The sequence below is a fragment of the Python bivittatus genome, unplaced genomic scaffold (genome assembly GCF_059951505.1).
Source record: "Python bivittatus isolate LINGU-HERP-01145 unplaced genomic scaffold, Pbiv_v1 ctg000590_np1212, whole genome shotgun sequence".
NCBI lineage: Eukaryota > Metazoa > Chordata > Lepidosauria > Squamata > Pythonidae > Python > Python bivittatus.
In genome coordinates, this window is record NW_028277086.1 from 13461640 (window position 1) to 13478748 (window position 17109).

The window sequence follows — 17109 nt, forward strand, 5'->3', positions numbered from 1 at the left end:
TTTTGTTTGCCATTGAGGAAAATGCTAAATTGAAGTTTATGGCAGAACAACACCAAAGCCATAGCTGTCATTTAGAGGAACCTCTTAATATTTTTGAGGGGGCTTAGTAGTTTGAAAACCACTGCTTTAGTGGGAAAAAATTAAGATATAATCATGCAGTAAGAATATTTTAGTCAGGCTGTTCTTGGAAGGTGTATGTACCATTCATTCATTATGACTATGCATTTTTGCTTCAGATTATTACAAGAGGCTTAGTTAGTAAAGTTCATTCCTCCATGCTGTTTGAAAGCTCATGAATAAGGAAGTTGGGTAACTATTTTTTCCTCCTCGAAGTGTAAAATATTGGCTCAAGAATAAGGGAAGGGAATTACACGAATAAGGCATTCAAATGGGATGGAACAGATTAGTTGGATAACATAGCAATGTCATAATAAGTGCAACAGACAAAATATTTTTCAATTTTATGTAGTTTTTTTGTTCCTTAGTAGAAGGTTGTATCGCCTCCTTTCTCTTTGGATGCATTAATGAAGCATGTCATATGGTATTCGTGATGCTTCTATGCAACCTATGAACTCCGGGCAAACAGACCCAACTAAATGCTGCAATGAGCAGTTTTGAACTACCCAAACTTCACCTCCATCAAAATTATTCAGAGTCCATAAGTGGGGTTTTGTAGTTGTAGCTCTGTTAGTTAGTATGTGTACCTGTCCCTTTGGACTGCAACTTTCAAGTATTTAATATTTATGGATGATAAAATATATAACATTCAGACTGCTTTCCCTAAGAATGAATCTTGGCTCTTAGGGGTCAATTATGACATCATATTTATGATGGCAGTGGGAAGATAACCAACAAGTAACTTTTTTCTCAATCACAGCAGTGATACTGCCAGAATCATGGAGTTTGAGAATCAGGAAGAGAGCTGATCCCTGTCAATAAGTTAAAACTCCATCTGTGTAACATAAAAAAAGTTCATTTTTGATTCCCATGTCAACCTGAGAGTTATGAATAGATAGTTGTGAATAGATATTGTAGATAGGTCTCCTTCCCCCAAAGGATAAGTGTGCAGCCTGACACACACTCTTTGACTTGACTTAATCTCCAGTAATGACAGTTTTTTCCAACTATTGCTGATATACTAGTTGCATTGTCTAAAAAACAGTTAATACAACCACCATTCCTGCCTGGGTAACCTTTATTTGGCTTAGAAAGTTAATCTACCCGAGGAAGTATACTTGAATCTGCTTCAAGATTCATCCTGATGTCACTCTAGATGTATATTATGGAGATATCAGAGAGAGGGGTCAATGCAATTTTGTCCTCATAGTTGTGACCAAGTAACCAACATGGTTAGAATCAATTCATTATGAAATTCCTACTTGATTGGAATCATGTGACAAAGAGGTCTTTTTTAATAAAAAATTAAAATAGTAATTCCAGAATAGCAATGATTGGAACAATGGCTGCAAAAATGCATGAAGAACACACTGAATGGTAAAAGAGAGGCATTGTTTTCTTTCATGCACATCAATTCTCCTTCTGCACCAAAAACTGAACACCAAAATCTTTTGGTACAGTGCTTAGCTTTCAAGGCACGATAGGGAAAAATATGGGCAAAAATAAATTCCAATCTGGAAAAGAATACTTACCACCTGTTCCGTAACCACCACAAGAAGAAGGATCGCAGTACCCTGGCTGTCCAGGTGTTCCCTGTGCCCCAGGAGGACCTGTGCGACCTGCTGTTCCTCTGGGACCTGGTGACCCAGGAGGACCTGGAGTGCCAGTTCGACTCTCACCTGGAGGTCCTGCGGGGAACAGGAAACAGCAGTAAGAATCTCACCTCTGCCATATTGCAGAAAGTTAATCCATCGTTAATATTTAGGGTTTGACTGAATTTTAATGTTCACTGTATTTTTATAAGTTTCCTAGAGCCATTGAGTTTGGGAAGAATTTGATTGATTGATTGATCGATTGGCAATCGGGGAAGAACGAATAATTATGAATTGATTTCAGATCAGGCACCTGCACTTTGCCAGCCTTTTCAGATCACGTTAATTGTGTATATCAGTGCATGGGCAAACTAATTATCCCACTGCATAAAAGCTTCCTTAACCCATTTTTGGCATATATATTCATGAAGATTATATGAAGAAATAAAGGTGGATGGAATACTGTGCCAAATTGCACCTAGAGCAATTGCAACCTATTCAGGAAATTAAAAAATGCAGGGACAACTGCTTGTGCTTGAAGGCCAGATACACAGGAATATCTAAATTAGTAAATACTTTTGGAAGAAGAGACTTAGCATACTTATCAGGAAATGCCCTCCCTATAAAAATGAATGATAGAAGCAAGTGATCCTCCTTACCTAAAAAATTGGAATTCTACAGTATATTTACCTGCTGGTCCTGGAGGGCCTCGGGGGCCTTGTGTTCCAACACCTGGGTTACCTCGTTCTCCCTTTTCTCCCGGTGAGCCTGTTTAAAGTAAAAGACAGAAATCAGAACAGTTGGAAGAAAAAGATTGATACATGTTTCTCCCTGTGCATCTTTTGCTAATTAAAAGGAAGGAAGGGAGCCAAGGAAATTGATTCGGAAACCTGTGTGGCTCTTAAGCATCACGGAAACTTGCTACGGTGGATTTCTACTTGCTATAGTATCTCTTGGATGGTATAGCATTGCTAACTTGAGGCACCACTGACTCTTTTGGCCTTGGTCAATATGCAGGGAGTATAGGAGAAACAGTTAAAGGAACCGGGTAGGGTTAGCCTACAGAAGAGGTGTCTGGGGAAGATAAGAGTTTTCCAGTATCTGAAGGGTTATCACACAAAAGAGAGAATTGACTCAGAGGGCAGGAACAGAACCGCTGGGTTACAATGACAAGGAAGGAGAGTCAGGCTACACATCTGGAAAAATGAGCCAGTAGAATCGGCTGCTCCACAAAGTGGTGAGTTCTCTGGATGACTTCCAACCAAAGCTGGAAGGTCATCTGTCAAGATGTTCTAGTGCAGTGTTTCTCAACCTGGGCAACTTTAAGAAGTGGGGACTTCAACTCCCAGAATTCCTCAGCCAGCATGCTGGCTGGGGAATTCTAGGAATTGAAGTCTACATGTCTTAAAGTTGCCAAGGTTGAGAAACAGCCATTTCTAACACATCATTTGAAAACATTCTACCTCAGAAAAAAGAAATAGGACTAGGAATGCATAAGTGATGTGTGTGTGTGTTTTATTTAGATACATGAGTATCTATATGCCTTTGTGCAATGTTTCATATTTAAATATGAATAAATTGCAGGCAAATCTGAAATGAACAAAATGCAAAATGAAGGTGACATCTCTGCGGAATAATGGCTTCTTTTAAACATAGGCAAGCACCCAGGTTTCCCCCAACAGCATATTCATGGATTTTATTTTCCTCTTCTGCAACGAAAAGAATATCCTTAAATTGGTAAAACGTCATTGTTGCTAAGTAGAAAATTAATTGGTAAAAGTACATAGGAAAGGTTCAGAATATTTTGACCCAATTAGCAGGGATATCAGCAGGGTATGGTGAACCAAGTGGAAATGGCATTTGCGAGGGTGTGATTGAAATTCTGCCTGCTTTGTGCATGTGTTATGAAGCTTTGATTGTACCGTCACAGACACCATCTTGACTTTTTTGACCACGGTCTGCAGACACCCCTACCAATTAGTAGGCTTCCACAGGCACATGTAGCAGTCTTCTCTCATCACAGGTGAATTTCAGTGTGGTGCTTTTGTTCTTCCTGGGCTGAAAATAGCTTTTTTTTAAAAAAAAGTTCTATCCATAGAAGTATCTTCAACCATTATATGGTTTTCCATTCTAAGCCCAGGATGCCAAGTGCATAGCACCATGGAAAACATGAGGCTCACTTCAAGAGCTTCCAGAGAAGCTCCAAGCAACTCCTCCAAGCAGAAAGCAGATCTTCTGGGGGCAGTGGTGGCATGGAAGAATTTCAGCCACTTGAATATTAATCAAAGTTTTAAATCAATATTTAGCAAGCAGTGGAAGCAAGTAGGCACATACAAATAGTTTCTGTATTGCATTTGTGGTTAGTATCAAGAGGAAGTTGGTCAGAGCAGCTAGAGTTAGTTAAAGTTGTGGTTTAACATTTAGCAGGTACATTTGGTGGGTCCCATGTAGCAACTCCAGTCTATTTTAAACTTTTGCCTTTTAATAATTTGTAACCAACCACATTTATAAATCTTGTACTTCCTTGTTGCTTGATTATAAATACACCCTGTTTCCTGCATAGCGGGGGTCTTGCCCATGGAGTGTTGCGCAACATGTCCATGTGTGCTTGACCTGGCTTTGCAAACCCATCATCAAGTGTTTAGAGACCAAAGTACTCTGGTGTCTTGCCTGACTAGACAAAACGAACCTCATCTTGAGAAGGGAGAGAAAACTTGTAAGTCACAAATGGACATTTAGGAGTTCCCACTTGTAGATTTTTCTCCAACAGTGGAAACACATATTGATCATGAAGGATCAAAACAGCAACTTGGCTGAACAGACTTCACCTCTGAACAGTTTATTGGGGCACAGCCTGGGCCTTTGTGAAACATGAAGATCTGTATTAAGGGAAGAGGAGGGGAGTGGAAGCATCTCTTCAGCGCCCCCCCCAACACACACACACACACACAGTGCTAAAAGACTGCAGCACTTAAGTAGCAGAGGGTATTTTATACACATATCTGGCCTCCACACAGATGAAGCAATGTGATGTTTGGGACCATTTTTGAAGTTCTCTGTAAACCAATAAATCTACTAAAGATTACAAAAGGCCTGTGATACATACAAAGAGCAGCTAGACAAGTTCCAAGAAAGAACTAAGCTGATGCAACCCTAGGCATGATGTTTGAGGCTGCAGATGGACCACGAAAGCTTTGATCTCCTTTGACAATCCATCTCCTCCATGGACATATGAGAGTATCAACAAGAAAAACTGCTCATGACTAATAATCTCTTAAATAAGTTGTCTTAAACTTCAGTGGATTGTTCAATCTCTCTCTGGCCTAATTGTGCCTTAACTTTGTGCATTATAATTCTGTGTGCAAGAAAACAATTTGAGGCATCTCCAATTAAGTGGTTCTGATCAATGGGGAAGGTTAGATGTACAAACACCCAAGTAGGCTTCCACACCCTTCATGGGCAGGAACTGACACAGGAACCCAATGGAAACCTATTTTTTCCCTGCTAACAGTGCTGGCAGTTAGGGCAACCTTTGCTAAAAACCAAATACTTTTCTCCCCAGGAACATGCCCAATTGTCCTTGATCCAGAACATGCATTTCTCCACTTTAAGATAGGATTTTGAATCTGGCTGACTGCTCTTCTGCTCCCAGTACACAGGAGGCACTGAAACTAATTAAGGTTGTCAGTTGCACATTACATTTGCACATCTTAATGTAGCTGAACACATTTAGAAATATGATCTGTAATTTACACAGAACTGCAGTCTCACCATAGAGGGGCTGTGGTCTGGTGAGTGACCTGTGTAACTGCTTAATAGGGGTTTGCAGGGTGTTGGATTTTAAGCCCAAAAGGTGCTACAAGAGCAGTAATTCCTTAAAGCAGCTGTGTATTTCCCAGGGATCACACAGATGTTGCCTTTGCAGCTGCAGAGCAGTCCTGGGAAAATAGTTCTGGTTTAAGGAGCGGCCAACACTGCCTTCCCCTTCGAGTCTGAAGAACTCCACAAGCCACAGTCCTCATGCTTAGAACATGGTTGAGATGCTGCTGCTGTTGAAAATAAGCTTCCAAGAGTCTTTTTTATGTTTTTAAGCAGCATTTGGATTGGGCAGCCCTTTAAACAAAGCATTGTTCTCAAGTCTTATGTGGATGGGCAAAGACTACAGAATTCCCAGGTAATGTGGCCATTTGGCTGGGAACACTGGGCTTTGTAGCTTCTGCACACTAAAGGATGAGGGTGCCCCATGAAAGAGAACCCTTTCCAACCAAGATCGGTCCTCTGTGAAAGGAGAACCCTAAACCACTAGAAATGCAATGGGATGATTTGATCTGAGGGTCTCGTGGAGGGACTTGTGGAAGAAAAGGATGTCTACATACGGACGTCTACAGCCATGCTTGCTTTTCACAATGTTACTTTGAGGAACCCTCACTTTAGGCAAACCACCTGTTAAGCAGGGCCTCTGATTTTGCAGGCTTCTGCCATAAGTTACATTAAGCCTGCAGTTTGTGGTGTGTTGGGCTGGTGCCAAATGCAATTGCTAGGCTGATAACTGACGTGCCATCCTAGGAACATATTTTACCCATTACTTTGCCCATTACTTTGCTTTCAAAGCTCTGGTTTTACTCTTTAAAGCTTTAAACCAGTGTTTCTCAAACTTGGCAATTTTAAGAGGTGTAGACTTCAACTCCCAGAATTCCCCAGCCACCTACGATGGCTGGGGAATTCTGGCGGTTGAAGTCCAGACATCTTAAGGTTGCCATGTTTGAGAAACACTGCTCTAAACCACTTAAAGCCTGATTATTTGAGTGGCTGAACCTGCCTGGGCATTAAGATGAGGAGGAAAATCTCTCTAAAAATGCCAGTGTCTTCAGAGGCCCATCTGCTAGGTATCCAGGAAAAGGCCTTCTGTTTCACCACCAAAGTATGACATGAATTCCCCCAGGAGTTACAACTAGCTCCTTCCCTTTCCCCTTGAAGCCAAAGGCCATTCTTTTCAGCCAGATTTTTAAAAACAGTACATTTAAAAAGCTAAATTGCTTTGTTTTTAATTGCTTGCATGTTCTTTATCAGAGGTGGTTAGCCATCTGTAGTTTACCCCTCAACTTTGTTTGCAGTTCCAAGGTCAGCACTTCAGCCATATGCGTATTATGGATGCTCAGATCCAAATATTCATCTTCTGCAGAGCACTGCATCTTCAGACAATTGTTGCTGGCCCGGCTGCCAGGAGCAAGATAATTTGAGAGAAGAGAGACGCTGCGAAAGGAGAAAAACGTCTAGCCTCTCGCAACCTCCCTGCTCTGCCAGAAAGCCCTGTCTGAACTGAAGTCTGACTACCTCAAAGGTCTTGTTGGCAGAAAGGAAGGGTGGATATACAGTAAAAATAAATTCACATAACTACATCGAGCTATCAAGCAGTATTCAGGAGAGCAGGGGTGCTGGATTTTCCACATGTGAAGTTGGCAGTCATAAGAGCCATGCTTTACTTCAAAGCTTGATAATCCTGAGCTGATTGATGGCTCCCCTTCCATCGTTCTTTCGTTTTTCCAGGTTTTCTGGGCCAGTCACTTCACTTCACTTCACTTCATTTCATTTCATTTCACACCCGATGCGAATGCTCAGAATCCAAGCTGGCATTTCAGGATCAGGGGCTTATAAAAAGCACCCGTTCAGAGAATCACTGCTGCTCTTTCCGAGTTCTCAAAGTGCACACTTTGCTAATTGCAACGGCTGCCTGACTTTCTCATGGCTCGGTTAGCTGTATTGATGTTACTTTTATAGAGGCTGAATTATGAAGAAACTTCATCCATCATCTCTGGAATTCTGAAATACACTTGCACGTAGAATGCGACCATCAAACAGCCTCCCTTGCCTTGCAAAACCTGGCTTCTAAAAACCAGACATTGCATTTTTTTTGGAATGGGCTTCCATGCGGTGCTACCAGTTGAAGCAAGGGTGGCTGCAGCAAAGCCAGACACATTTTGGCCTCCTTAATTTCCTGAATTATAGTGTGATGCCACTATGGGGTGGGTCTTACATAGTAACATCACCACATATGTTTAGGACACACACAAAAACATTGGTCCTTGCTTACTTGCCAGCAAAAAACAGGCCATCTAGCTGGGCTTGTTTTCTGCCAGTAATTGCTAATTGCTTTCTAAGAGCTTGCTACAGCTGGCCTGTTTTTTTCCAGTAAGGAATTGTTAAAAAGCGCTTTTGAAAAATGGCCTCCCTCTGCTTGGATTGTTAATTTTTTTTATGGGGATCAAGTTATATTAATTGACTTGACTGGAGGGCAGATACCCATGAATTGGAAGGAGCTTTGGACAAGATGTTACTCTAGGGCAGTGTTTCTCAACCTTGGCCACTTTAAGATGTGTGGACTTCAACTCCCAGAATTCATGGCTGGCTGGGGAATTCTGGGAGTTGAAGTCCACACATCTTAAAGTGGCCAAGGTTGAGAAACACTGCTCTAGGAGTCCACATGCTGTGCTTCCCCTGGTCCCCTGTTCTCACTTCATTCTCTCCAGCACTCTCCCCACCTCCATCAATAGAAAACCGCTTTCTTCCCCAGATAAGAGAAGAAAATAAGGAAGAAAACTTCTGCCTTGCAGGGGAGGCAATGGGAGGAAGAGAGTTGGAGGAAAAGAGACACGAATATGGTAACTGCCCTTGGAAGCCCTCTGGAAAGCAAGCTCCTGAACCTCTCTTCAGTGTTTAGCATCACTGTGGACAATCCCACTCCCCAAATTTCTCACCACAAGGGATTTTAAGCATCCAGGGACAGACGCTTGAAATTAAAAGTTTGCCTCTGATAAATGGGAAGTTACGACTTAGCCTTTTCCTCCACAGTTTGTCATGTACACGTGGACAGCCCAAGAAAGATAAACAAGTTGAGAAAGAAAGCGGAGTCCAGGGTAGGCACTGGTAGAATCAAGTCTGTAATGACAGCAGGGCTGAATTCCAATTCAAGGGTTAGCCAAAATGTACTTAAACTGAAATCATAATGTTTCCATGGATTGTTGGCTTAAAATCCAATCTAACTGGCTTGTAGGTTGTAACCTCCAGAGTTTTACAGTCTGGCCAGAAGCTAAGGCTGACCCTGAATGCTTAGCATTGTTTCAGAGGCAAGACGTGGTCAGCTGGCTTGGCACAAGATTAATAAAGCAATTAGGAGAAAACCAGCCACCAGGCCAAAATCCTAGGCTGGTTTCCCAGGCCTTTTTTTTTTTTTTCTTGGAAAGACATAATTATATTCAGGCTTAAAGGAAACCTGCAGTCATGGTTTTCCATTGCAATTTAAGATTCAAAATACACACTGAAAATCCTGAAGCATATGAGATGGGAGCAGCTGAACTAAATTAACGTCCTTCCAAAATATGAAAAAGGAGAGTATTTCATGCATGTGGAAAAGAAATAATTATCCTAGCCCTCTCCCTTTGGCTTAGTGCTGTTTAAAATACTGTGAGTGATCCTAGCAATATTCACACAACGTGGCTATGTCAGCTGCTCTCCTGGTTAACCACTGAAATCCATATACTGGTAGTACAAATGCCCAAGTCAAACAGGGGGTGGCTATCTTTATTCATTCACTTATTTGATTACTTATTTATTTCCTTCTTTATTTATTGATAGCTCAATTCATCACCAACTCTGGGCCAAGTTAACACAGCGGTCCAATGCATTGCAAGAAGGAGAAGGAGAAGGAGAAGGAGAAGGAGAAGGAGAAGGAGAAGGAGAAGGAGAAGGAGAAGGAGAAGGAGAAGGAGAAGGAGAAGACTGTAGCAGAGGAAAACAACATATGCTATAAATGTTCAGAACCAATCTCACACTGGACACATAGCCTGCCTTAATCCAAGGCTCCAATCATATCTTATTCCCCATTAACCTTGTGGCCTAAGATGGCTGGGAGCCTCTCATTTCCCAGTGGAGAAGAATTTGGTAAAGAATAGGACAAAACAATAAGGAATCCTCAGGGGTCCCATCAGGGTTGATACCATATATGACCTGAGTCAAAAGTCTTGCCCATCATTACCCATTTCATCTCATGCTTCACTCTCTGTAAGCCCAATTGTTGTGGAATATTTTTAATTATTATTTAATTATTTAATTTAATATTCAACATTTCATTTAATAATAATTTAATTATAATTGTTGTGTTCTAGGACTTCATCTTTGCATCAGGATCTAGACATGAGACGCATAAGATCCAAATTGACTCTTTTTTCCCATCTAGCCCTGCTGGCTTCTCTGATTATTAATCTGGATGTCTCACATATCAGAATCAACTGACCTATCAGTCTTGAATTATCTTTTCTTCCAATTTCTTTCTTTCTTTCATGGCCTGTTGACAACCTGGGGGACCAGGCATACAGCTTCCTCTTTTCCTTCCTTCACATTCCCAATCTGTTGTCCAATTGTGCTGTCTCTTCTTGTACACTGTCTCTCCCACTTTCACCTTTCCCATCATAGTGCTGCTCCTTTTTCCTCCTTCCTCTAGCCACAGACCACCCCATGGATGGGCCACTAGAAGTGAGACAGCCAAGGGGTCTCAAGGCAGATTGATGGTGGAGTCCTTTCTCCAGCCTGTTTCAGTCAATGTCATGCTAACTTCAAAATCATACTCAAATGAGGAGGAATTTATTTTTACTTTCCAATCTAGTCTACAATCCTGAGATGTCCTGGTGATTTTCTATCCAAATACTGACCATGTCCAGTCCTGCTGAGCTTTTTAAGGTCACCCAATTGGGCTGTACAGCTTTTTGAGATCATCTAACTTGAACCTGAAACTACTGGCCTTTAAACAGGCATAGGGCTCATCCACATAGCCCTGGATCTGAGATGGACTACTTGCCAGTCCTTGCAGACATGTTCCTCACCCTAAAAGACTTTTATATCAGGGTCATCTTGGCAGAAGCTGATATAGCAAGAAACTAGCAAACAGTACAAGCCATCCTCTATGCAAACATCCCAATCTGCCTAGGGGAGAAACCTGCAGGAGGGCAACAGTGGTTCTCTCCTTGACCACCATCTTGCATCTGGCCATAGGGCTCTTTGCGTCTATGGCCATTTCTCTTTGAGAATTGGGTTCTCTTTGAGATGGGTCTGGTAGGAACAGTGACCTCATGGAAGATATTCTACACAATCACTACATCAGTTTGGTGTAGCGGTGAAGGTGCTGGACTAGAAACTAGGAGACTGTGAGTTCTAGTTGTCCCTTGAGTATGAAAATTAGCTGGGTGACATTGGGCCACTCACTCTCCCTCTCAGTCCAACTCAACTACAGGCTTGAGGGGAAAATAGAAGGTGGGGACATTATCTATGCCAGCTAGAATTGTACAAAATAAAGGGGGGATAGAAGAGAAGGAGCAAGGAATATAGTTCCCTTCCTGCATAACACTTCTCTCATCTTCCCTACCCTCCAATACCCCTATTCTTGTGCCTGCTTATCTGCCACCAGCCAACCAACTGTATGCCCCACACCCACTTCCCAGTCAGGTTTTGCCCTTAGTCACTCGACTCACTCCTAGTTGTAGCCTTGCCTGCTTCCTCAATGCCACACCTCCCTTTCCCCTCTGCACTCCACGCTACCCACACCCCATCCGAATGCAGTTTACAACCCAGTGAATCAGCACACAACCCACAGAAACTAGGTGGAGCTTAGATTGCCCCATTGTGATTGCACCCATCTTCACTTTTTTTACCACACCCTGCAGGTAGCTGTGATGCTACCCATGGTGTTGCATGGAGATTCTCCCTCCTTTCCCCCTTCCACTGCTCTGCAGGACCTACTCTGCCAGGGCTGCTGGTGAGAGATGGGGCAATAGCTGTGACCCCTTTCCCCCACCCTTCAAAAAGGGCAACAACTCTGCTGGCTTTGTTCTAAAGCAGTGTTTCTCAACCTTAGCAACTTTAAGATATGTGGACTTTAAGACATGCTAGCTGGGGAATTCTGGGAGTTGAAGTCCACATATCTTAAAGTTGCTAAGGTTGAGAAACACTGCTCTAAAGGCACAGCAAAAGGACCATGGTAGAGAGTTAGTAGGTTCCAGTTCTCTCCTTTCCTCCAGTCTCAAGGACAGAAGGGAATGACATCACTGAAAATGTGGGAAAGCACCCTTGGTTGATTCTTTTGGTTTTAGTATTTATGGTTAATCTGTGAAATATTCATTCATACTCTTTCTGACAGAATAACTGGAAGGCAAATTCTGGCACATGGCAATTAAACAGTGTAATTAATACAGGGCTCTTTCTGTTCTATGTCCAAGGTGTCAACAAATAACTACACTGTTACTCCAGTGTCTTTTGAACTCATACCCTTGGTATGCAAACAGTTTGCTGCTCAGAATTCTAACTTTTATTTTAACTGTGGGTTTCTTTCCTAAAACAAAAATTGGGATTTTTCATGAAATAACTTCAACAAAAAGATAACTGCCACAAAACAGAGCAAAAGTATAGATTTAATGAGCAGAAAGAAACAGAACTTGAGGGTCTCTTCCTCCTCCTCTTTACTGATCTTATACAGTCTGTTATCTTGTTGACCCCAAAGACTGATGGTGCTTTTCAAATTGGGGAAATTCTAATTAAAAAGAAATGAAATGGTCAAAGTTTAAAGGAAACTTTTATTAGTTAATTTCATTGTTGCAGGGCTGATTTTTAAAAAAAGGTTATAGTGGTTTTCTTTGATTTAAGGATACAGGTAGCATCAATGTACAGTCTGGAAGATTAAAGGATAAATGACTAAATCAAATTCCTATGAGGATAAGGATTCATCTGGATAAAACACCATTCCCAGAATAATTCAGCCAAGAGCCAGATCTTCACCTCTTACCTAACTACATTGTTTGCTATCTTCTCATCAATCCTTGCTGTTATCTTCCCAATTTACTGATTTAGAGGCCAAAGGATTTCCCAAAAGCCTACATATTTAGTCAAGAGAAAACCTCCCATCTATTTTGAATTTATGACCTACTCTCTCGCTCCTTTCCAAATAATAGTTGATTCCAAATTCTTACATAGCTTACAGAAGGTTTTTAGGCATAAGACTCATTGATATAAGGGTTTTTTTCCCAACACATTGAGAAATCTAGCAAGGGAACTTGGATAAAACCCATCCTGAATGTTTTTGCCTGGATTTAACAGTGCAACACTCAGAATGAAAAGATAAAAATCTTTGGAGAAGACCCTGATGGTTGGAAAAGTTGAAAGCCATCAAAAAAGAGTATGAGAAAAAATGAGAGGTCTGGCTATATACTGATATCACAAGCTTACAGAATCTTAGAGAAGCAGTCACCGACAAACAGTCCTAGTGAAATGACATCCATCAGGTCACAAAGAGTTGGAAGTGACTGAATGACAGTATTCAGGACCTTGACTGTTAACCAATGTATGTATATAATCACAGGAAATAAATAGGTTTGAGATTGCCACTTCTCCATGGCCTTTTCCTTCAGGGCTATTAGTGTCAAACTTTATTTATGTATTACTAGGACTGATGTGCCATGTCAATCACAGAAATGTTGCAGGTTTAATAGAACAAGAGCCCACCTTCTGAAATCTCAAATACATAGGTGGCTCCAAAGCCTTTCGAAAAGTTGCAAACAAATTGTAATTATTAATGTGACAGAAAATGATTAAATGCATAGGTAATTAGACAGGAATTCAATGTAATTTACTTTTTGTTCTGAATTCATCCACTTCTTTGCCTAATTTTTTTAAGAGCAGCCCTTAGTGCCCTCATCAAAGCCAAATAGTGTCCGGCCTGAAATAAGTTTTGCATCTCCATTATTGATGGAGATAATCATGGAGGAGGAGATCTGTTTGTAATCCTTCCTGATACTTATTTCCTTATTCCCACATAAACCAGTGTCTTACTGGAGAACATGGCAGTAGTTTGCATGCTGCTTCTGGTGCCTGTATATGTACACGAGAGAAAGAAATCTTATGGTAACAGATGTTGGTCTTTCAGATACATTGCCATAAGATCTCTTTGAAAACTGGATTTGGAGAACTGACATGATAGGCAAACTACAGCTTAAGCAAACCCAAGTCTGCAACATTCAAAGGAAATTGCAAAATATAGTTTGTCACGTATTTGCACCAGAAAGTTCTCTTCTCCTTGTGTATTAGAAATTTGGACCTTGAGTTGTTGAGTTGCATATGACCAGCATGTCCTCCCCACCTCCTAACATAATCAGGAATCTTTCTGGATCTATCACTATTCAGAGACAGACCACAATACTCCTTCATTTAATTTAAATCCTGCTATTTGGTAACCTACCCAAAGCCTGGAGTTCTTTCAAACTTTCCCACTCATACTCCATTTGCTCAGGGAAAGATAAATTGAGAGTATAATTTGCCACATCTATGGAAGCCATGGAGTGGTACCTATTCTTAAGACATTCTTAATGTGAATGTTGAAATTTCCACTCAATCAGTCTGATGGGACTCCTCTATCAATTAAGGCAAACACACTGGTAGGTGATGAAGTGGGTGAAATATCCAGAGAATCTCACTCATCTTAATGTTTCATTAACAGGTACATCCAATCACATTTTGAAACAACCAACGTAGTCTTGCTTCAGTTGTAGCCAACTCTTACACCTTCATTGTACTACTGGTAACTGACAACATTTTCGAAAGTGGTTTGCCATTGCGTTCCTCCTAGGGCTGAGAGAGAGGAACTGGCCCAGTCACCCATCTGGATTTCATGTCTAAAGTAGGACTGGAACTCAGGTTTCTCTACTCCTAGTCCAGCACCTTAACCACTGGACCAAACTGGCTCTCTTGGACCAGAGTAGGCCCCTATTCAATGTCCTCATAATCAGAGGTGGCTGTGAAAAAATATGGCTGATCCTCTAAGAAGAGTGTTGCCCTTCCTAAATGCTAATAATTTTCATCTTCTCCAAATATTTCCACTTAAGGTTTGTGAAAATTCAAGATGCCTACTGCCCAAAAACCAGCTGTTTCAAACAGTCCCATTGTCTTGCTCCAAAACATTGTTTACCTGGGGTTTTGGAGACCTGGGCTCCAAAAATTCAGTCACAACATAACAACAAAGAGATAAATAAAACTCTAATTCTGCTGCCATGGTGATAACAGAGTGGTAGCCCAAATTTCTGCAGTCCAAATCTGGTAGCCTGTGTCTACCAATCTGCTGTTGTGAGGACAAAGAGGCAACAAACTGTTCTGCCAACTAGACCATCCTCTTTGTCAACACAGCTGGCTATAGAATTCTCAGGCTGAATTAGCCTAGTGTTAGCAATCCCAAATGAGCAATTCAGCTCTGCCAAAATCTCTTTTTTACTTTGAAAATTATTTTGGTGACTAATTCTGAACAGGAGAACTTCAATCCCGTGCTCTTTCATCTTATTGTTGCAAACTTAATTTTCTGGCATGTTCTGTGAAAGCTCTGCATAAACATACAAAGTTGGCATTGGTTGTTTAGGAAATACCGCCACTGTTGAAGTTGCTATTTTTCCTCTTTGTGATTCATGTCTTTAACCCTGGTGTTAGGCCCTTCACGCTTAAATATATGTATATAAATTATGCATAGAATGCCACTTTAGACCCTCTTCCTGCTGCATCCCGCTTTTCTTCAGTCTACCCATTTTAACTTTCATCCCCTTTCTGGTTCCCAACGCCCCATGCCCCTCCATACCTCAACCCCTTTCTTCCCTGTGCCACCAAACAAAGCAGCTCTTTGAACTGCTTTGCCATAGAAACCTAAATCTTGCCTCTTCTGACTCAGGGGGTCTTGGAGGGTGCTGAAAGGTTTCCTCATCAGAACCAACTCCATGTCATCAAATCCCACAGATACCAAATGAGACTTTTAATACATGAAGTGAAGGGGAAAAAATAACCAAACAATGCAAATCCCAGACTTTCCACATTTGCATTTTAATTGACTTGGGCTGCTGAATTATACATACACTTACATGTGGTGTGTGTGTGTGTGTGTGTGTGTGTGTATATATATATATGGGATTTACTTCGAAGTAGATTTATGTGATAGTGTGCTATCAACTTCAGTTATTTCTAAAAAAACAGAATACTCGTATATACATGCAAACCAATCTGATCACCACTTTATTCATTCCATTCCATTTTTAAATTAAAGCAGTAGCAGCATTCAACCACTGACAGATGCTTTTCTTTCCCCACATTTATTTTTATGGTTTCTTCACCACTTTCTCTATAGCAGCCCCATCTCTTTTTCTACCTGCATTGCAGAGCTTTGACCACATGACTGTGGCCGCCCTCTTGACCTTTTTGACCATCCTGGGGACACCTCTGAGTCCCTTCACCTTATTTATGGCATTTTATAGAGGCAGTCCTAAAAGACTTCAGTTAGCTGAAAGGCTTTTATGAAATTATGGAGCACGTTTTTTCTAGCGCTCCAGAGAATAGGAACAATGAGTTAAAATGACAGCAGACAGGATTTTGAGCAAATATTATGAAGAATTGGTAGCAAGTCTAATAATGGAAAAGTCTAGTATAGTAGATTTCTGGTATCAGCAAAATGTGTAAATTATTTCAGGCATTCCTTGTAGTCTTATGGTAATAGCAAGTTCCTACCCCAAGGACCAAATATTATTATACATTCTCAGAACAAATTTCCATTCAGGATAGAGATCAGTAGAAAGAGAAGGCATTTGTGGAAAATCTCTCTGCCTGAAATAATATTTTTTAACCATTAAGGTCCATTTATTTCACAGTGAATGATTCATTTATTCTGGTTGCTGGACTTCAAGTCTTGAAATGTAAAGATTTATATAAAATCCATTCTTCACTAATGTGATGTCAATAATTTCCTACATACACACTTCAAATATTCATGCACAATTTTGCTTACCTTTCATTCAGGAATAGGCAGCTTAAGATCCATAAGGCTCACTGATTCTATTGGGTAAATATTTTATGTTTTTTAGAAAATGAGAAGTTGGCCTGGTACAAATCTGAGTGCTTGGATCCAAAATTATCTTTATTTCCAAGTATGATGGGGAGTCATATAAGTTTTATAGGCATTCTTAGATTTTTTTTTTTTAATTGATGATTTTTACAGGCTAAAGTTTTACTAGAACTATGCCTACCTGCTTATGATATACACAATGAAAGAGGCCAGGTCAGAAGCATTGATTTTCACATTGCTAGGATACAATTTTGTTCTGCAAAAGAGTATTTTGTTAGAATACAGGGGCCCCTCTTCAACCCCCTCTGTCCGTTCTCCCCTTTCAGATTTTGCAGCTAAGTTGATACAAAAGGCTGAGGTAAGACCACTGGTAGCCATTCACAAACCAGAAGTAACTACAGGATGATGTTGATGGTGATGCAAATGGAGAAGTCAAGAAAAGAGGACAAGGTTATTTCATAAATGGAAAAGTGGGGTAAAGAACTAATGAGA

The 17109-nt window shown here is 40.8% G+C and overlaps 1 protein-coding gene across 4 annotated transcripts in view; it reads right to left on the bottom strand.

The window, feature by feature from the left end:
• Window positions 1–17109, bottom strand: part of COL14A1 (collagen type XIV alpha 1 chain) — a 136887-nt gene that overhangs the window by 5445 nt on the left and 114333 nt on the right. For all 4 annotated transcript variants that reach the window (XM_088149005.1, XM_088149004.1, XM_007433931.4 and 1 more), the window contains 2 exons: window positions 2400–2477; window positions 1650–1805 (listed from right to left, as the gene is read on the bottom strand). In XM_088149005.1, coding sequence (XP_088005131.1) covers window positions 1650–1805; window positions 2400–2477 — 234 coding nt within the window. The remainder of the gene's footprint in view (window positions 1–1649; window positions 1806–2399; window positions 2478–17109) is intronic.